Below are 22,464 nucleotides of genomic sequence, written 5' to 3'. Positions count from 1 at the left end.
CTGCGAAGGTGATTTGGTTCCCACAGCTATCATCCCTTTGATGGACAGGGTTGATTCAATTCATCTCCTGGCGAGGTGGGTGGCCTCCCTCCCTCATCATTTTAGGTACAGCTTTGTTTCTCTGAAGCTAAGAGTTTGAAGAGGACGATCTTTCCCAAGATAGGAAGATTGCTCTTCAACCAAGAGCATAGGCAAGCTTATAGAAACTTTGGTAAAGTGGACACATCCTACTGGCCGTTAGAAAACATGGTTTCTACCATCTTTTCCAACAACAACCAAAAAATGTTTATGAACAACAGAGGACCAAAAGACAAGAACAATTTATACTTTTCATTCTCTTACTTAGTACATATTAAGTGCTTGTGCACCATGTGCCAAGTGCTATTCTAGGTGAGAAGAGCAGAGAACAAAACAGACAAAATCCTTGCCTCAGTGGGGGTTACATTCTAGGAGATGGAGATAGACAACCAAAATAGAGTGGTGGAGCTGTTGTTTAAGATGAGTGGTTAGGGGGGGCACCTGGGTGTCTCAGTCAGTTGAGGGTCTGACTCTTGGTTTCAGCTCAGGTCACGATCTCATGGGTCGTGAGATTGAGCCTGTGTAAGGCTCGGTGCTCAGTGGGGAGTCTGCTTAAAGATTCTCTCCCTCTGCCCCTTCCTCTGTGCACACTTTCTCTCTCAAATAAATACAATCTTTTAAAAATTAAAAAAAAAAGATGAGTGGTCACGGACGGCACCCCCCCCCCCCCCATGTGAAGACACTTAGGAATATATCTGAATGAGACAAGGGAGCAAACCATCCAGATATTTGGGGGGAGAGAATTTCAAGCAGAGGAAGTGGCTAATACAAAGACCTTGAGGTGGGAATGTACTTGGAGTATTCAAGAAGCAGGAAAAAGGCAATAAGTGTGGTTGGAGCAGATGAAGCAAGAAAGAGAGTAGAACCAAATCATTTAGGTTCGTTGAGGAGCTTGCATTTTATGCCAAGTATGATGGAGTCATGGTATTGAGCAGAGGGATGACACAATCCGACTGACATTTTAAAAGGTTCACTCTGGATGCTGTGTGGGGAATAGACTCTTAAGGGGGAAAGAGGGTAAGCAGGAAGGACTGATAGGAGGTTGTTATAAAAATGTGGTTGGTTTAGATTCTGGTGATGATGATGGTGGTGGTGAGAGAGGGCCCAACAACCTCAACTTCCTTAATAAAGACGATTTAAAAAGTTATCAGATGACTACAGGGAACTTTTTTTCTTTTTTCTTTTCTTTTTTTTTTTTTTGCTTTGAATGAGAACTTGTCTTCGATGTAGAAAACAAAGAGTAGGAATAATAGAGCTTCTCCAGATCGAACAATGTTAACAGCATCCCCTGGGAATCCGCGTTATTTAAGATTTCACAAATGATTAAGAAAAAGCAATACTTTGAGACATTTCTAGGTACACAGATTATACTCTGCTTTCCACACAGTGAAATGTCAAGTCAATGGGAAGCATCTTCTGGAACATTTCTAAAGCGATGTGAGTAGGGTAGCAAGTGGCGGGTGACTTGCCACGTGGAAAGTGTGAGGCAGCTCACATAGGGGGAGACAATTCAGATGATTCCTTAAAGATAAAGAACTCTGAACTGCCTGCCAGTTGCTACCAAAGAAAGGGATCTAGAAGTTGTTGTACACTATTTCTTCGAGATGTCAGCTCTTGTAAAGTCCAAAATGCCAGCAAAAGTTCTGGCTGTTCAGATTAAAGACAAAACATCAGCTTCAACAAAAACTTCAGGAAACTCCTCCTGGAGCTCAGGGAGCAGTGCTGGTCACTGCATTCGAAGAAAAAGAAGACCCAAAGAAAGGCAGATAAAATGATTAAAAGACCAGAGGGGCTTTTGTTTGATGGATTAAATGCCCATAAAAGTGACTGAGATGATGAAAGACTATGGAAGTTTGAAAAAATTAATAGAAAGTAAAAACAGCCCCTTTCATACAATATCATGGTTGTAAAATTAGGGTGTAAAAGAAGCTTGAAATGAGGGTAATGTCTACATAGAAAATGGACATTTGAGGGCATATGTTCTTTTTTAGACAGGGTGTCCTTAGATGTTCTCCAATATGTGGAAGGGCGTGTTGCAGCCCTAAACCAAAGCAGGGATGGAGGACAGCAGCCCACCTCAACAGTTCTTTGTTGGGACAAAAACTACTCTGGACTGGGTACTCCCTGCCCCCACTTCACCCCTCCCACCGCAATCACTGTGGTATACAACCACAGAAACTCAAAAAGAGCAAAAACACCAACAAAACATTCAAAAGATTCAAAATGCTATATCAAATCTCATTCTGAGTAAAACTAGATTGAAAATAAATTCAAGGGTGATAGATTAATAAGGGACATTAAAGATGTTTGGGGGTATATCTTTAATCTTCGTGATTTGCACCTTGGAGATATGCTATGTCCTCACAAGAAATGTTACTTGGATGTATCATATGACCTCACTGATATGAGGAATTCTTAATCTCAGGAAACAAACTGAGTGTTGCTGGAGTGGTGGGGGGTGGGAGGGATGGGGTGGCTGGGTGATAGACATTGGGTAGGGTATGTGCTATGGTGAGCGCTGTGAATTGTGCAAGACTGTTGAGTCACAGATCTGTACTTCTGAAACAAATAATGCAACATATGTTAAGAAAAAAGAAAAAGAAGAAGATAGCAGGAGGGGAAGAATGAAGGGGAGTAAGTCAGAGGGGGAGACGAACCATGAGAGACCATGGACTCTGAAAAACAAACTGAGGGTTCTAGAGGGGAGGAGGGTAGGGGGATGGGTTAGCCTGGTGATGGGTATTAAAGAGGGCACATTCTGCATGGAGCACTGGGTGTTATGCACAAACAATGAATCATGGAACACTACATCAAAAACTAATGATGTAATATATGGTGATTAACATAACAATAAAAAATTAAAAAAATGTTACTTGGTAGTCTGAACTGGATGGATAAAATAAGAACATGCCTTAACACTGTCAGTATCTGGGTTGTCATAGTCAGAAAGTGGCAGTTAATGGTGAAACAGGGATTAAATCATTTGAATTATACCCACAGCACACAAATCCTTTAATGTGATTACCAGAGGAGTGGGAGACCCTTATGAAACAACCGTTACTCACGTGTTGAACAGTTAGCAACCCTGGTCTACTGGATCCGTACTGATCTTCCTTCATAGATTAAAAAAAAAATTGGACCCCAAACGGAACGGGGAAGTGTGGGGAGGATATAACTAGTGTCGTTGATGGAGAAGATGTTAAAAATGGGCTGCAACCAACACATGGGCCCTTATTTTTGGGTCAAAGATTTATGTACCTAAATACATATGCTCTCTCTTTCCAAAAAAATATTAGGCTCAGGAACCTCATTCTCCCTTCCCCATCCCCCCAAAAAACAGTACCGTTTCTTCCTTCCCATAGGTCCTTTTCTTTACCTGCTTCTTCCACTCCCGGGGTTAGGGAACTTTCAGCCCCGCCTCCCTGCTTGTCCAAGCTCCGCCTTCCCGGTCCACCTGTGTGCCCAGTCCCTGACGTTACCGTTAGGCTTCAGTGGCCTGCAGGATTCCGGCTTCCTATTGGTCCGTCTAACCACGGCCTGCGCAACCACCAATGGCAGCGGCGCTGGGTGGGGGGGTGCCCATATCCAAGATGGCGCCCCCAGGAGCTGGGAGCGGGTGACCGGCGGCAGGGAAGCGGCCTGGGTTGGCCCTCCGATTGCGGGGTCCTGGGGGCATCTCGCCGGGTACCCCCCTGGCCCGCCCACAAGGCCTTCCCCGGCCAGAGCAATGGCCGCCGAGAACAGCAAGCAGTTTTGGAAGAGGAGCGCCAAGCTGCCGGGAAGGTAAGCCCAGGACGCAGAAAGGAAGAGGAGGTTGGACCAAACCCTCCAGATCCTAAGCCTTAAATCCCGCGGCCCTGGGGCTCCAGGGACCCCGAAAGGCTGGTTTGGGGAACCTGGACTGGGGGAGCTGGGACTGCCTGGTGGCGGCGGGTCAGCTGTCGGGCAAAGGAGCGGGCAGCGAGCTTTGGGAATGGCTGGGTGTGGGAGCAGACCAGGATCTGGGGGCGGAGGGCGCTGGAGCGGCTGCCCTTAGCCGGGAGGTGGACGCAGTCTGGGCGTAAGGGACAGTGGAGTTGGCTGAGTAGCCAGTGTCGGTCCTGGGTTTGGAGGGCCATCACCAAAGCTGCCTCTCACTTGTAATAGAACTCCTTCTTGGGGGTCTCCACCACGCATGGGTGGTTGTTTGCATAAGGATGGCCCCTTCCCTTGCTCCCTCCAGGTCAGTAGATGAGAATCTTTCTCTTGGACTCCCAAAAGGTTCTGGTGGGAGCTTGGAATTTGTATCCAGGGGGATAGGAAAAATGAGGAAAATTCTCAAGCTCGACCTTACTTTGAGTTGGCCACTTCCCATTAGAAATGATTATGGAGTGACTCAAGAATCGAGGTTATTTCTTTAACATTTTCTATGAATTTGTTCAACCCCAAGTGACCTCTTCCCCTCCCCCCCGCCACCGCGTTGTCAAGCTCTTGTGCAAATGCTTTCATTCTTCATTTGTTTAGTTGGAGAGCAGACCTTCTAAGCTACTCGCCCCCCTTCCCTTTTTGATGTATGTTGAGAGCTTAGCATTTGTACATCCATCAGTCCGCTGTTGGTTTATAGTTTCAGTGTGTTTTGGCCAGAGCCCTGAGAAGTATAGGGAATGTGTATTTCAGTCGTGAATTTAAGATTTCTGCCAGCCATAGTCTACTTGGTGATGAAATTCATGTATGGTTCTGCCCCACAAGCTACCTTTCTTAATTGATTCAGGTCTTTTCCTTTAGGGATAATCCTTTGAGTGTGTGTGTGTGTGTGTGTGTGTGTGTGTGTGTGTGTGTGTGTGTGTGTGTGTGGTTTTGTTTTGTTTTGGTTTTAATAGCAAGGCAGAAATTAGGGTCAGTGGTGGCTATATAGCAGTCTTATTTTACTTAGGATTTTATTAGACATGGAGAATGGGAATCAGCTTTTAGTAATGCAGTATTAAAATAATGCAGGGGGATGCAGAAATAGCTTCAGATTAAAGTGCTGTGGAATGACAGTGTTAATATTAATGCTGAAGACTTCTATGTTTTTAGATAGGCACCACTTCCTGGCAACTGATTCCTTTTCCTTCCTGGTCTAGTGAGCTCTCTCTCCAGTCTCACAACTGCTGTTCTCTGGGGTTTTCCATGGTGAGATCATTCAATTTTGACATCCTAAGGTTGTAATCAGAATCAGTGGGAAAACTGTTAAATCAGGAAGCAGTATTTGAAATGCGGGCATGGCATGGTCTTTTGTGCCTGCTGACTGCTGGTTGTTATTAACAATTTTTTGTTTTCTGTATTTCCTGTTTTGGACTCTAGGAAGAGTCAACTTTTTTTAGAGCATCACTTTTGTGAGAGGAAGAGGAGTCTTTTCAGTTTCTTCACATTTCTGGCTTTTTCATTTTGGAATAGAATATTGAGGAATAGAGGAGAGAACATTTGATTTCAGAAAGACTTGAGTTATTATTTGGACTCTCATACCTGTGTGATCCATGACAAATGATTTATTCAATAGCTCTGGGCCTCAGTTTCTTTAACTAGGAAATGAGAATAAAAATACCTTCCTCAGGGTTACTGTGAGGACCAAATTAGACATCTTATTTGTAAAGAACCCAAGACAGTATTTATTTAGCACATTATAGTTGAAAAATACTAGTTATGAGGATTTCTATTATTAGAGTAAGTAAACATTTAAAAGAATGTTTCTCAGATCCTTACTCCAGTACTAGGTATTTATGTTCATTGTTTATCTTAAGGCATTAAAATGTTGCCACAATTCATAACAGTTTTTAGTACCTTGCTGGTTCAAGAGTACTTTTGTTTAGCTGTGTGCTTTTAGTGCGGAGCCCTAGCAGCCGCGGGTTATGGGAGAAAATTAAAGGTTTTTTTTAGATAGAAAGTGCTTTGATTTAAGGGAAAGATTAGGGCATTTTCTCAAGCATAGAACTTTTGCATTTATACTCTTTCAATGTTGGTGAAGAAAAACTTTCTCCTGGGTGGGGAAATGACATAGATGGCTGTTTCTGGGTCCATGGCAACCTAGAAGTGAAACTAGTTTTCTCTGCAGATTGAAAAGGTAAAAATTCAAAGTGATGGCAGTTACTTTCAGTTTCTTTGATTGTGGTCTAGCAACCTTAATGAGAACAAGTAGGAATTTTATTTAGTAAATTAGCCTGTTTAAAATGAATTAAACATCCTTTTAAAAAATAACAGCTTTATTGAGATAATTCACATACTATAAAAATGCACCCTTTTAAAGTGCACAATTCAGGGGTATTTTATATATTCATTTAAAGTATAGATGGTTCCATGCAACCATCGCCACTAGTTTTGGTACATTTTCATCACCCCAGAAAGAAACCTTGTATCCATCCCCTCATCTCAGCCCCTGGCGACCACTAATCTGTCCGTATGTATGGATTTACCTGTTCTGGTAAATCTATTTCATATAAATGGAATAATGTGAAAAGAGGCCTTTTGTGATTGGCTTCTTTTATGAAGCATAATGTTTTCAAGGCTCATCCATGTTGTAGCATGCATCAATATTTTATTCCTTTTTATGTCTAAATAATATTCCATTGTGTTACTATACCTCATTTTGTTTATCCATTCATCAGTTGATAACGTTTGGGTTGCTTCCACTTTTTGGCTATTCTAAACAACGTTAATGAAATTCATGTGCAGGTTTTTGTTGGATGTGAAGAACTTCCATTCTTTTGAGTTACTGTAGGAGTGGAATTTCTGGGTTATATGGTAACTTGATGGAATTAAACATCTTTTAAAGTTCTCTCAGTTATTCATGGGAACCTCGTGTGCTTATTATATCAAATGGCTCTTGTATAGATGTCTAGAAAAACAGGGGACACGATATACCATGTGGTTAAGAATGCAGCTCTGGAAATTCAAAACTAGTAGATAAATAAGTTCTGGGGAATCTCATGCACAACATAGTGATTATAGTTAACAGCACTGTATTATAAACTTCAAAGTTGCTAAGAGACTGGGTCTTAATTGTTCTCATCACAAAAAAGAAATGATAATTACGCGACTTGATAGAAGTGTTAGCTAATGCTAAGATGGTAAGCACATTGTACACTTTAAACTTACACAATGTTATATGTCAATTATATCTCAAAAAAAGAAAAAAAAGAATGCAGGCTTTGGAACCTGACTGCCTGGGTTCAAATCCCAGCTCTGCTACTTTCTAGCTGTGTGACCCTGGGCAAGTTATGTAACCTCTCTGTGCCTCATCTCCTGTCTCCTTATCAGAGTACCTACCCCATAAGGCTGTTTGGAGGGTTAATGAGATAATGCATAGGAAGTGCATACGAGGTGCTCAGTATTATTATGAACATAATAGTTGTGATTGTAGTAGTTCCTTTTTTATTTTCCTTTATTTTCTTATTTTTTGTTTTTAGTTTCTCCCCCCCTTGCTTTAGTTTCTGAAACTGGAATTCAAAAACTTTGATCAGTGATGTGTCTGGAGCCCCCAGTGAGTCTTGGGTTAAAAAACCGGAAAATAAAGCACCACCTATTGTTCATTAGGCTGAGAGTTTACAGAGGCACAGAGAAGCCTAATGCAGGGCAGCTGTAGCTATCAGGTGTTCATTATTGATGAGCAGTGGTCCTCGAACTTTAGTGAGTCACCTGGAGGGCTTGTTGAAACATAGATTGCCAGCCCCATATCCAGAGTTTCTGACTCAGTAGGTCTGAGGTGGGACCTGAGGAGTTGAGCTTCTAGAAGTTCTCAAGTGATAGTGCTGCTGCTAACCTGGGGGCTGCACCTTGAGAACCACTGGGATTAGAGCCCTGAATTAAAATGAAAGAAACCTGAGCCCCAATGTTGGGAGCTCTTGCCATGTGGATCGCGAACAATGAATGCATCTCCGCTTGGCTGTCTGATAGGCATCTCACACTTAACACATCCACACAGAATTCTTTTTTTTCTTTTTAAAGATTTTATTTATTTATTTTACAGAGAGAGAGACAGCGAGAGAGGGAACACAAGCAAGGGGAGTGGGAGAGGGAGAAGCAGGCTTCCTGAGGAGCAGGGAGCCCGCCCGATGCAGGGCTCCATCCCAGGACTCTGGGATCATGACCTGAGCCGAAGGCAGATGCTTAACGACTGAGCCACACGGAATTCTTGATTTCCACGTCTGCTCTCTCCTGCAAAGCCATTCATTCAGTTTCACTTAACGGTCCCACCGTTCACCAGATTCCTCAGACCAAAAATCCTAGCATTTGAGTCTTCTCTTTCCCTTCCTGCCACACCCAGTTCGAAAGCAAGTCCTGTTGGCTGCTCATAATATACCCTGAAACTGAGTCATTCTCACCACCTCCATCTTGGCTGCCATGGATCACACCGAGTCCTCTCTTTCCTGAACTACTGCTATAGCTTCCTGCTTCTCTTCTTGCCCCTCTGCAGACCTCACTTTCATTTGTGATTAGAATGAAATCCAAACTCTAAGTCTTCCAGGCCCTTCATGTTGGAAAGAGAGGCCAAGTTAAGGACTTTGATATTTATTCCAAGAGCAGTGGGATGCCATTAAAAGGTTGGTGGGGGCTGTGACATGATCACGTTCCCATTTATAAAAATATTCTGGCTGCCCTGGGGTGCCTGGGTGGCTTAGTCAGTTAAGCGTCTGCCTTAGGTTCAGGTCATGATCACAGGGTCCTGGGATCCAGCCCCCCATCTGGCTCCCTGCTCTGCGGGAAGCCTGCTTCTCCCTCTCCCTGCTGCTTCCCCCACTTGTGCTCTCTCTCTCTCTCTCTGTCAAATAAATAAATAAAATCTTCAAAAAAAATTAAAAAAGATATTCTGGCTGCCCTGAGGAAAATAGTTTGGACCAGTGTTTTCAACAGTTAGGGGTGGGGAACACACAGTTGGTGTTTTGGGTGGGTTAAACTGAGCTGTACTGGATTCTGGGATGTTTAACATCCTTGGCCCTTGCCCACTAAATGCCAGGAAGACCCACCAGTTATTAGGACAAACACCCTTTGAGCATACACCTTTCCAAACACTCCAGCCACCACCCACCTCTGACCCCCACTGGGGATCAGGGTGAGTATAGTTAGGTGGCAACTGCAGTCAATAGAAGGAGAGGTGGTGATGACTTGGACTAGGGCAATGGCAAGTAGAGGTCAAGTTAAGAATATTGATAGGAGGGCGCCTGGGTGGCTCAGATGGTTAAGCGTCTGCCTTCGGCTCAGGTTGTGATCCCAGGGTCCTGGGATTGAGTACCGCATCGGGCTCCCTGCTCCTTGGGAGCCTGCTTCTCCCTCTGCTTCTCTCTCTCTCTATCCCTCCCTCCCTCCCTCTCTCTCTCATGAATAAATAAATAAAATCTTTAAAAAAAAAGAATATTGATAGGACTTGGTAAACCATTAGATTTGGGGAGTGAGGGAAAAGTAGGAACCAAGGAGTTGCTACTCCCAGGTTTCTGACTTAGGTGGTCAGGTAGGATTGTGATGTCATAGACTCAGAGAAAAAGACAAGTTTTAGGACAAAGTACTTAAATACTCCATGCTCAGTTTCCTTATCTAGGAAATGAGAATTTTGGATTCAGTGACCTCTAAGGCTGAAGTTGAGTGTTCAGTTTAAAGTTAGTGGCTTTAGGGCGCCTGGGTGGCTCAATTGGTTAAGTGTCTGCCTTTGGCTCGGGTCATGATCCCAGAGTCTATGGGATTGAGCCCCATGTCGGGCTGTCTGCTCAGCGGGGAGTCTGCTTCTCCCTCTGCCTCTCAAATAAATAAATAAATAAAATCTAAAAAAAAAAAGTAGTTACCAGCTTCAACTCACATCAGTGGATATTTCTCTCTGCTTTGTCACTCACAGCAGGCATGACTGATAGGTGGGAGTAGATGATGTGGAGGGCACTGAAGGTGGGCTTTTCTATCTTGTGCTTTTGGAAGTAGGGAGTTGCTGGCCCCATGAACATCTGAGTGTCATGAAATTGTAGAATGTTAGAATTTGACTCTAAGGCCACTACAAGTAAGGAAACTGAAGGCAGAGAGGGAAAGTGACTTGCCCCAAATCACGTTGCAGAACTGCAGATTTCTTGACTCTAAGTCTACTGCTCTTTCAGTGCTTCTTCTGCCTTCCCTCAGTCTCTGCTAGGATTAGGACACTTGTTGAACACCTCATCCAGTCCAGGGGTGTGGGTGCTTCCAGGGAAAAGATGTAGATAAGACCTGGAATGGGAGAGCCAAATTTCCACATTCTGATTTCCAATCCTTCTGGGAAGGCCTTACCCCCCCACCCACTTTTCTTTTTTAAGATTTTATTTATTTGACAGAGAGACAGAGACAGCGAGAGAGGGAACACAAGCAGGAGGAGTGGGAGAGGGAGAAGCAGGCTTCCCGCTGAGCAGAGAGCCCAGTGGAGGGCTCGATCCCAGGACCCTGGGATCATGACTCGAGCTGAAGGCAGATGCCCAACAACTGAGCCACTCAGGCGCCCTTTTAAGATTTTATTTGAGAGAGAGAGCGAGAGTGAGCGCACAAGCAGGGGGGAGGGGCAGAGGCAGAGGGACAAGCAGACTCCTCACTGAGCAGGGAGCCCAACTCGGGGCTCAATCCCAGGACCCCGGAATCATGACCTGAGCCGAAGGCAGACACTTAACCGACTGAGCCACCCAGGTGTCTCTGCTTGGGCTTCTCCTTTTTAAGCAAAAGTGTTTTTTTTTTTTTTTAAGTTTTATTTATTTAATCTCTACACCCAGCATGGGGCTCGAGCTCATGATCCCAAGATTGAGTCACACACTCCGACTGAACCAGTGGGGCCCAAAATTGTTTATTATTAAAGTTAAGGAGCTCTCTTTAGCATTAAATAAAGTTGAGAAAGTGTCTAATCACTTAGGAGCCTGTAGATTTCCAACTAAAATCTCTGTCATTTGGTTATTTTCCATAACATGGACTCAGTGTTATGCTCCCAGTCTGTCTGGGCAGGTACATTATATTACAACCTATTCTTAACTTGGAAATGTTTTACTGATAAAGTAAGTGACTAGAAGGTACTAAATTATCACCGAAACAGCATAGAGCCCCAGCTCTGGAAGACTTCATCAAATGAGTGTGTGAACCCGAATCAGTTGCCAACATATTTGCTTTAAATCGGATAGGTCTGTTCCCATATTTGCTTTCGCTCCTTTGTCAGCGCTAAACAAACGCCTGTTGATTTTTCCTACCGAGGGTTCTGCACTGTTGGAACTGTGCAGACAAGCTATGCCGATAAACCCCATGGTGTTGGTTTTATTAAGGAGAATGTCGGAGGTTGACCAGGAGTTTTGCTGTTTTGTCTCTGTCGTGGCATCTGCTGTGGCATTCATTTTTCTGCATGTGCCATGTGATTTCTCCAAGATGTGGGTGGGCTTTGCTTCTAGTGTTGAGGTCTAACGAGCCACTAGCCCGCTTAAGCAGAGGCCTGGGGTTTGTAGAGTTCCCGTCTTTGCTCACTAATTGTTGTTAATTGCCTGCTGGGGTGTGTTGCACTCTGCCAGGTGGTGAGGGGACTGCAGAAAAAGACATGGCGTTACCACTGCTCTCTAGAAGTTGAAAATGCTCTGCGCTGTGGCTTCCCCTGGTGAGGATGTTGCCTATCATTGACTCTCTGGTGTCTCCACTACACATATGTCACTTTGTAATCAGAAAAAAAACTGAAAAGTGCAGCTGGGTGAGAACACACTGTTGAGTGAGAAAAGCAAGATGTGGAAAGATAAGTAGTATGCAATCTTTTGTGTACGGTTTTAAACCGAAACAATATTGTATGGTGTTTATGTGCACGGGAATGTGTGTTAAAGTATAAAAACAGGTGGGACGGATTTCGTACACGCTTCAGGAGAGTGGTTATCTCTTGGAGAGAAAGAGGAACAGGACTTGGGACTGCAGTTAGGGCTTCAGTAGTCTCCCTAGTGCTTTATTTTCTTAAAGAAATGTGACATATATTAACATTTGTTAAATCAGAGTGATGGGTTCCTGGATGTTTGTTAATTTTTCTCTGTATTTTTCTTTTCGTTTGAAAATGTGAATGAAGTGCTTTCTACACTTGTGTGGAGCAAATGCTTTGTTTTGTTTAGAGAGGGGCAGGGAAGGGCAGAGGGAGAGGGAGAATCTTAAGCAGGTGCCACGCCCAGCACAGAGCCCAAAGTGGGGCTTGAGCTCAGAACCCTGAGATCATGATGTGAGCCAAAATCAAGAGTCAGATGCTTAGGGGCGCTTGGGTGGCTCATTCGGTTGAGCAGCTGTCTTTGGCTCAGGTCCTGATCCCGGGGTCCTGGGATCGAGCCCCAAGTCAGGCTCCCTGCTCTGTGGGGAGTCTGCTTCTCCCTCTCCTTCTGCCCCTCTGCCTGCTTGTGCTCTCTCTCTCTCAAATAAATACAATCTTAAAAAAAAAAGTCGGATGCTTAACTGACTAAACCACCCAGGTGCCCCTGGAGCAAATGTTTTTTAAATTTTGTTTTAGAGAGACCAGTTAGCCAGCCATGAAATTAAGTAATATTTAAAGTAGTATTTAGGGATGCCTGGGTGGCTCAGGCGGTTAAGCGACTGACTCTTGATCTCAGCACAGGGCTTGATCTCAGGGTCGTGATTTCAAGCCCCGCATTGGCCTCCATGCTGGGTGTGGTGCCTACTTTAAAAAAAAGTAGCATTTATGATTACTAGTCAAAATAAGTCATATGTATATTGTGGTACTATTTATATAACTTTTTAAAAAATATTTGAGAGAGAGAGAGATAGAGCATGAGCCTGGGTGGGGGTGGGGGCAGGGAGAGGGAGAAGCAGACTCCCTGCGGAGCAGGGTGCCCAATGCGGGGCTCAATCCCAGGACCCCGGGATCATGACCTGAGCTGAATGCAGACGCTTAACCAGCTGAGCCACCCAGGCACCCCTATATAAAGTTTTAAAAACATGGAAAACAATACTATAAATTGTTTAGGGCTACAAACATGGAAAATAACATAAAAACAAAGATGAGGGGGAAAAATGGCAGATGCAATAAAGTGATTTCCAAGGTCAGCAGGGAGGGGCGTGCAGCGTTTGAACTCCATAATGTCTCTTTTCTTATGTATGTATGAGTTGAACACTGACCTGGGTGTGCCTTACAGTATGATCTAAATTGAGTTTATTTTAAAAAATTATTTACTTATTAAAAGCAATATAAGCCCTGATTTATGTATTTTAGGGAATCAGAGAAGACATGGGGTAGTGGATGCTGGGGGCTAGTGTCGGGAAAGATCTCATGGTGGGGGGGTATAGATCTTGAAGGGGATGTTTCAGATTGAATACAATACTGAAATGGCAGAAGAGCCTGATTTAGTAGCTAAGATATGTTTGGAAGGCACAGTGGAGACCAGCCTGCTCTGGAGTTGAGTGTGGTTTGGGAGGAGTAGGGATGGTTCAGACTGACAGGTGAATTATAAATGCCAGGAAATTAAGCACTTTCATCACCAGGCTTCAGTCTCTTCATTTCATCTCTGTGATCATCTTGGTTTCCCTTCTTCTTCTTTTTTTTTTAAGATTTTATTTATTTATTTGACAGAGAGACAGCAAGAGAGGGAACAAAAGGAGGGGCAGTGGAAGAGGGAGAAGCAGGCTCCTTGCTGAGCAGGGAGCCTGATGCGGGGCTCCATCCCAGGACCCTGGGACCATGACCTGAGCTGAAGGCAGACGCTTAACCAACTGAGCCACCCAGGTGCTCCCTTGGTTTCTCTTCTAATGTCTTGCCTCTTCTTTTTGAGATTCAATAAACTGATTAATTAAAGTGTTCCAGGTATAGATACATCATGGTTTAGTTGAAGAATACGTTAACAAATTCAACTTGGGCTCTGATACCTTTGCTGAGGAAGTCCCTCACGTACCTTGGCCTTTCTGGCTGTGCCAGCACATTGGGATTGACATATTTAAGAAACAGTCTACTGTGATTTTAAGATCCCCTTCCTGGATAGTAATTAATGGCCTTTGACCTTTAAGCCCGCACAGTTAGGTTTGCTTTTTTTCTGCCTGGATTACTGGCAGGTGGTAATACTCTTTTAAAAGAGGGAATCTAAGGAACCTCTCTTTTTTTTCCTCCCCATTCACCTAACCAGCCCTTTGAAATCTTTCTGCAGAGCTTATCCTCTGATCTTTATATTTTGCTCTAAAGAGGTTTGTGGACTTGGAGAGCTCAAGTGTAGTCATCTTAGAGTATTTGCAAACATTAAAATACAAATCAGTGACCCTTTTAAAACCGTTTTTATTTTAATTCCAGTTAGTTAACACAGTGTTATATTAGCTCGAGGTGTACAATATAGTGATTCAGTAATTCCACACATCACCTGGTGCGCATCACATCAATGCACTCCTTAATCCCCATCATCTATTTAACTCATCCCCCCTGCCCCCTCCCTTCTGGTAACCATCAGTTCTGTATAATTAAGAATCTGTTTTTTGGTTTGCCTCTCTCTCTTTTTCCCCCTTTGCTCGTTTGTTTTGTTTCTTAAATTCTACATATGAGTGAAATCATATGGTATTTGTCTGTCTCAGACTGACTGACTTTGCTTAGCATTATACTCTCTAGCTCCATCCATGTGGTTGCAAATGGCAAGATTTCATGCTTTTTTATGGCTAAATAATAATCCATGGTATATATGTACCACATCTTCTTTATCCATTCATCAACTGATGGTACTTGGGTTGCTTCCATATCTTGGCTGTTATAAATAATGCTGCTGAAAAAATAGAGGTGCATGTATCTCTTTGAATTAGTGTTTTTGTATTCTTTGGGTAAATACCCAGTGGTGTGATTGCTGGATCATAGGGTAGTTCTATTTTTAACTTTTTTACAAAAGTTTTTATTTATTGTTTTTAGTAATCTCTACGCCCAACATGGGGCTTGAATTCACAAACTCAAGATCAAGAGTCACATGCTCTTCCACCTGAGCCAGCCAGGTGCCCCTGTTAACTTTTTGAGGAACCTCCAAACTGTTTTACAGTGGTTGCACCAGTTTGCATTTCCATCAGCTGTGCATCAGTGTTCCTTTTTCTCCACATCCTCAACATCTGTTGTTTCTTGTGTTGTTGATTTTATTTCATTTTATTATTTTTAAAGATTTATTTATTTATTTGAGTAGGGGGAGCAGAGGGAGAGAGAGAGGGAGAATCTCAAACAGACTTCACACTGAGCATGGAGCCTGATGCAAGGCTCAGTCCTAGGACCCTGAGATCATGACCTGAGCTGAAACCAAGAGTCAGATGCTCAACTGACTGAGGCACCCAGTCGCCCCTTGTGTTGTTGATTTTAGTCATTCTGACAGGTATTAGGTAATATCTCATTGTAGTTTTGATTTGCATTTCCCTAATGATCAGTGATGTTCGGCATCTTTTCATGTGTCTGTTGGCCATCTGTATGTCTTCTTTGGAGAAATGTCTGTTCATGTCTTCTGACCGTTTTTAAATTGGATTATTTGGTTTTGGGGTGTTAAGTTTTAGAAGTTCTTTATTTTAGATATTAACCCTTTATCAGAAATGTCATTTGCAAATATCTTCTCCCATCCTGTAGGTTGCCTTTAGTTTTGTTGTTTCCTTCCCTGTGCAGAACCTTTTTATTGTGATGAAGTCCCAATAGTGTATTTTTGCTTTTGCTTCCCTTGTCTCAGGGGACATATCTAGAAAGAAGTTGCTACGGCCAATGTCAGATTTCTGTGTTCTGTTCTTGGATTTTTATGGTTTCAGGTCTCACATTTAGGTCTTTAATCCATATGGGATTTATTTTTGTGTATGGTGTGAGAAAGTGGTCTAGTTTCTTTCTTTTGCACGTTTCCATCTGGTTTTCCCAACACCATTTGCTGAGGAGACTGTCCTTTTCCCATTGGATGTTCTTTCCTGCTTTGTCAAAGATTAATTGACCATAGAATTGTTGTGGGTTTATTTCTGGGTTTTCTATTCTGTTCCACTTATCTATGCCTTTTGTTTTTTGTTTGTGTTTTCATCTTTGTTTTGTTTCAGCTTTCTTTCTCTAAATCACACTCTCCCATTATTCTTTGATCCCTCTTATTTTCTTTCTCCTTTTCCTCTGCCTACGAAACTCTGTAAACTCTTTAAACGTGTTAAAGTTGTATTATTTGTATCTCTGTAGTAGTGTTTGTAATGGTTTCTTTACAAATTATTGAGTAACCTTTTAGAAAAGTTTGGGGAGTTAGAGATTCTTAATCGCTAAAAAGGTCAGAGTTATATCCATAAAGATTGTACATAAGAACATTCTCTCTGGAATCTTAGTAGAAGTCAGTGTGAAAATAATTGAATTGGCTGCATTTTTATTTAAAAGTAACTTTAGGATCACATCTGTTATGTCAAACGAAGTACTTGATAACCTTGTTCTACTTCCTAAGTGTTGGGTAAGGAATAAATTACCAAATGGGAGGGAGGAAGAAAGCCAACATTTCTTGGACACTGAGTGTGTACCAGGTACCATTCTGATGTTTGCAAATCTACCTCATTACCGGCTACTATTACTACCTGCCAGGAATTGTGCTAAAGGGTTTTTTACACATTGTCTCATTTAAACCTCCCAGCCCTCTTAAGGTCGCTTAATTTATTTCTTAAAAGGGTGGCACATGTACATGATACTAATTCGGAAGGCCACAAAAAAGTTCCGTAAGGCACAAAAAAGCAGTCTCTCTGCTGCTGGGTCCTCCAGTCTTCCAATTCCTCTTCCGAACCCTTGCTATTGGTGTCTTGTGTATTCTCTCAAAGATACTCTCAGTGTGTTTAAGTATGAGGATATGTTTTATTTTAAAGGTTTTCCACAAAAATGATGACATGTTATGCATACAGTTCTGTATCTTTTATTAATGTTTTTTTAGAGTTTGTTTCATGTCAGTGGGTATAGAATGGCCTCATTCTTTTTAACAGATGCACTGTAATTAAACAGTCCCTTCTTAGTAACAATCCTTTTTCTTTTAATAGGCAAGTTCAGTCCTTTTAGATTTATTGGAATGTATATTTGATTCTAGTTCTGTTTTTAATGTTTTCTTTAAAAGAAAAATCTTTCACCGTAAGGACTGTATTTGCTTTGGGAGTTGGGTGTTCATGTGTCTATTCTGATAATTGGGGAAGTTTGTTCTTTTATTTTTATTTTTATTTTATTCTAGTGATTGCATTTGTAAGTATAATTTTATACCATATTTCTTGAGACATCTATTGACTGCTTATTACCATGATCAGTGATGGCATTAGTAGTTAATATTTCCTGCCCTTTCCTTACCTGCTTTTAGTTGATTATATTATTTTTTAGTTTTATTTTATATCCTAAAACATGCTTATGTCTCTATTATTTGAGTGATCAGCTTTTAAAAAAATGTTTTTATTTAAATTCAATTTAATTGACATATAGTGTATTATTGGCTTCAGAGGTAGAATTCAGTGATTCATCAGTTGCATATGAAACCCAGTGCTCATTACTTCATGTGCCCTCCTTCATGCCCATCACCCAGTTGCCCCATCTGCCCACCCACCTCCCTTGAGCTATCAGCTTTAAGTATCTTTTTTTTTTGATGTTGTGTTCCATGATTCATTGTTTGCATATAACACCCAGTGCTCCATTCAATATGTGCCCTCTTTAATACCCATCACCAGGCTAACCCATCCCCCAACCCCTCTCCCCTCTAGAACCCTCTTTTAAGCTTTGTCAGTGGAAGATGAGGAAATCAATATACTTATTCACTCTGTCTCTGTCCCATTTTAACCTTTGCCAATTACATTGTTTTTACATTCTCTTCTCTAACCATAACGCCTCAAATTTAGGAGTTAGTCGTCAGACTAAATCCATTAAATGCTCTGCACCACTCCTTTGGTTGTAGTTTCTCCATTTTGCTCATTGTTCATTAAGTTTTTCTTCTCGTAGTTTCTTCAGGAAAGAGTCAGGGAAACCATATTTCCTGAGTTCTTACATGTTGCAGCATGTTTTTCTGTCACCTTTGTATTTGAACAACAGTTTGGCTGGATAGTCACTCTTCTTCTTTTTTTTTTTATTGTGACCTATTACATGAAACAATTGTGCGGTATGATAACTTGATGAATATTACAAAGTGAACACCCTGGAAGTAAGCACCTCAGAAGCCTCCTTGTGTCTGTTCTCAATCACGCCTCTCTCCTTCCTTCCAAAATAACCACAATCTTTTATGTTAATCGTTCCGTGCTTTATGATGTTACTACTATGGCTGCATCCCTAGATGATATAAATCCTTTTTGCCAGTTTTTGAAGTGTATATAACTAGAATCATACAGTATTTACTCTTGTATTATTTGCTTGTTTTGCTCAACGTAACATTTGGAAGATTCATGCACATTGTTACTTGCAGCCCTACTTCGTATGTTTACGTTGCTGTATATTCTGTGATATGAACATATTATAGTTTATTTTCTGTTGGACACTTGGGTTATTTCTAGTTTTATGCTAAAAGGAACTATAATGATATGAGTAGTTTTGTATATTTCTCCTGACACACATATGTATTTCTCTTAAGATACAGATTTGAGGGCAACCCTCTCAGGTCCCCTCCCTCTTTGGGAGCTTTGTACTATCACTTTAGCATTGTTCAATAAACCTTGTTTTGCTGCCCATCAAAAAAAAAAAAGATACACATTTGAGAATGAAAATACTGGGCCTTAGGGCATGCATATTTATTTCTTCCTGGATACGGCCAAACTGTTTTTGGAAGTGAGTTGTATCACTTAATACCCCCACCAGCCATGAGTCGGAATCACTTGGGTCACCCTTCCCTTGATATCTACTGCTGCTTCGCTCTCTTTTAGTCCAAGTGATCCTTTGGGGTAGGAGATGCTCCCATTTTACAGATGAGAAGACAGGGTCAAAGTGGTTATGTAATTCAGTGCCAGTTGACAGAGATGGTGGATGCCAGAACTGGCATTCAAACTATGCTCTCTCTAGCTCCAAAGCCTGTTATCTTTCCATGCTGCCTTCTTTACAGATAGGACTTCCAACGGTCAGGTATGTAGGGTGCTGAAGCCCCAGTGGAATATGAACATTCTCCAGAGACTTTATTGATTCATTTTTAATTATTTTTTAAGTTTATTTAAGCAATCTGTGCACCCAATGTGGGGCTCAAATTCATGACCCTGAGATCAAGAGTCGCATGCTTTACCGACTGAGCCAGCTGGGTGCACCTTTTTTTTTTTTTTTTTTTTTTTTAAGAGCAGGTTGTGGGGCACCTGGGTGGCTCAGTTGGTTGAGCGTCTGCCTTCGGCTCAGGTCATGATTCCAGGGTCCTGGGATCGAGCCCTGCATCGGGCTCCTTGCTCAGCGGGAAGCCTGCTTCTCCCTCTCCCACTCCCCCTGCTTGTGTTCCTGACCTCGCTCTCTGTCATATAAATAAAATCTTAAAAAAAAAAAAAAAAAGAGCAGGTTGCTATCCTTTGGTGTGGATATAGTTGTTCTTGGAAGTAACCTGTTTCTCAAAGTCCCTTCTGATTTTGTGATGCAGATGGTACTTACCCAACATGTTTAGCTTCCTGACAACTTGCTGCTTTCTTTTTTCTTGCTTTTAGTATCCAGCCTGTGTATGGAGCACAACACCCTCCTCTGGACCCTCGACTCACCAAAAAGTAAGTCAAGATATTTTTCCATTCATGCATGTACTTCTTTTAATGAACCTTCCCCTACTTTGTTGAAATGACAGTTTCTACTTTGATCTTTTCTAGCTTCTTCCCTGCTCTGTTTTGGATCAGAAGATAAGCAATCTTCTTGCCTCTAAACAGTCTATTACTAAGTGGGAAATTAACTCACATCAGAGATTTTGGTTTTCCTACATCAGAAGCTGGTTTATGCAGGGTTTGGTGTTGGACTGTGTTGTGGTGGAAGGATCTTTATTGATTAAATATGGTCCCCAAATTGGACGATTGATGACCTTCTAGTTTCTGGGGTTCATTGCTTCTGAACATATATAGGTCTGCTACCTTTTCCTTACTTATGTTTTATGAGAATGAGGGCAAATAGAATATAACTGTACGTCTGGCATTCTTCAGGTCCTCTTTTTCTCTGACACCCTTAAAGAAACCCAGCCATACAGTAGAGTTAAAAGCTCCCTGGAGGTTATTTCTCTAGTAAAATTCTAATAAATTATTTTCAAACACAGTAGAAACGCTGGTTAAATCCAAGATGTGTGGGTGTGTATTCATGCCCCCAATTATCACTTTATCACTCCTTTCTCTCATAGGCCATCATTCAGCCACAGTGAATTTAAATGAGGAGATGGGTCCTCTTCTCAGATTTTCTAAGAACTTTGGGTTCTGTCTCTGGGTTTGCTAATCTTAGAGACTTATTTCTAGGAAAGCTATAGTTTGTAGTGAAAGCTGAATGATCTAAGAGGTACGGGAGGCCTAGGTTTTCACCCTTCTGGGGGCCTGTGTAATAATAACTACCCTTCCTCCCTTCACAGTCAAGGAGGGAGTAAAGATAATGTATATTAAAATATTTTGAATACCTACAAAAATGCTCTGTCAGATGTATATTATCAGTATTTTAATATTTAAAAAAGCAGGGCCAGGAGCCCCAGTGGGTTAAGCGTCTGCCTTAGGCTCAGGTCGTGATCCCAGGGTCCTGGGATTGAGTCCCACTTCGGGCTCCCTGCTCAGTGGGAAGCCTGCTTTTCCCTCTCCCTCTGTCTGCCGCCCTGCCTACTTGTGCTCTCTATCTCTCTGTCAAATACATAAATAAAATCCTTAAAAAAAAAAGAAGTAACTTAGCTGAATATGTGGTGAACTTTCTGTAATTCTATCAACTCATTTTTTTTTTTTGAAGATTTTATTTAAGAGAGAGAACATGAGTGGTAGGGGGAAGGGGCAGAGGGAGAGGCTGAGCAGGGAGCCCGATGTGGGACTCCATCCGCGGACCCTGGTATCATGACCTGAGCCGAAGGCAGGCCCTTAACGACTGAGCCACCCGGTTGCCCCCCAAACTCATTATTTTTGCAATTTGGCCAGTATGTGGAAGGTATGGTCTTCTGAATGACTGTGGAAGCGTGACTGCTGTTCTTTTCTGTAATGCACAGGTTTTATATCAGAAACCACTATAGAGTATAAGCTCTTTGACGGCAGGGACTTTGTTTTATTCACCACTGTGCCCTTAGTACCTGGAACAGCATGTGGCACCTAGTAGGCACTGAGTAAACATTTATGGAATGAAAGAGTGAAATCATTGCATTTACTTAGTCAGTGGGCTTTACTTCAGTGCTTCTTAGTTCGTACCTTGCTCTTCTTTGGGGCAGGGGGGGAGCATGTTTTCTGTGACATTCCCATTAAGTAAATGCATTCTATTTCTTGGTTTTACCAATAAGAGACTATCTGGTCTGTTGGCCAGAGTAGCAGGCACTACTCAACAGTCTTCCCTGCCCCTGCTGCTTCTTGCTCAAGAACCATAATTTTATTCAGCTATTGAGCCAGTGAAATGTACTTAGAGCAGGTATCCGTATTAGTTTAAGCCTTTTATAATAATTTCTTGGTAATCTCAGTGACTGGCCTACTGTGGGCTTATCTCATTGGTTCTGGCCAGTGAGATGTAAAAGTCTCCTGAAGGAAGGTACTGGGAAAGATTTTCTGGTTCGACCAGAGAGATCATTTTGTGAAGAGAGCCTCTTTTTGTCTCCACTCACGTTTCCTGCTTTTGAATGTGGTAGTGGGAAAATGAGATGCTGGAAGCTTTAGCAGCTACCTTGTAACATGAGGGAAAGGCCAAGAGACCTACAGAGACACCTGCCCAAGTGCCTTGACATCATGGTCTTGACAATTTAAGCATCGTAGTTGAGTATTCTGTTCCTTGTAGCCAGTTCTGTTCATGTTCAGGATTTGTTGATTGGTACTAGGTCCATTCCAGTGTATTTTATAATGGTCTTTGATAAAAACAGAGCTAACCTAGAAATCAGTCCATCCACCCACACATAAGGCAGCAGAATGTGCTGTCTTGTTTTATGTTCGTGTCAGGGTCACCACACCTTGTCTGCATCCGTTACTGAGTGAGTTTTCCCTGATTCTCTATTAAGGACAGGTCTTGAGGAATATTGCCATACCCCAGACTACAAAGACACATTTTATCCACTTTTGTTTTCCCACCTATTAGTTATATAAAACCACGAATGTTCTCTCTGATCATTCAGCAGAGTTGCAATCATACTTTCAATAGAAGTAATCACTTAGCTCTGTGATTTGGGAGGAATATAATTGTCACTGAATAAATTGCTTCCCCTTTACATGCACATGGAGGTCTGTTATTAGTACTCTGCAACATGGAACAGCATCTAGGTCTGCACGGACCATTTTACAATTCCAGATTGTTACTATAAAACATTTATTGCCCTTATTTTAGTACCTTTGTTGGGACATTTTTATTACTTT

At 42.1% G+C, this 22,464-nt stretch overlaps 1 protein-coding gene across 1 annotated transcript in view; it reads left to right on the top strand.

The window, feature by feature from the left end:
- Positions 1 to 3,668: 3,668 nt before the first annotated feature.
- The window catches only part of TBC1D22B (TBC1 domain family member 22B), a 70,923-nt gene continuing 52,127 nt past the window's right edge, over positions 3,669 to 22,464 (top strand). Inside the window, exons 1-2 of the mRNA XM_028120583.2 lie at positions 3,669 to 3,861; positions 19,624 to 19,680. Of these exons, the coding sequence (XP_027976384.1) occupies positions 3,806 to 3,861; positions 19,624 to 19,680 (113 nt within the window). The 5' untranslated portion in view covers positions 3,669 to 3,805. The remainder of the gene's footprint in view (positions 3,862 to 19,623; positions 19,681 to 22,464) is intronic.

The sequence above is a fragment of the Eumetopias jubatus genome, unplaced genomic scaffold (assembly GCF_037043125.1).
Source record: "Eumetopias jubatus isolate StellerSeaLion01/CBP00866 unplaced genomic scaffold, mEumJub1_p1.0 scaffold_6, whole genome shotgun sequence".
NCBI classification, from domain to species: domain Eukaryota; kingdom Metazoa; phylum Chordata; class Mammalia; order Carnivora; family Otariidae; genus Eumetopias; species Eumetopias jubatus.
Note: the sequence above shows the minus strand (reverse complement) of the source record. Positions and strands in the feature narration are given on the sequence as shown.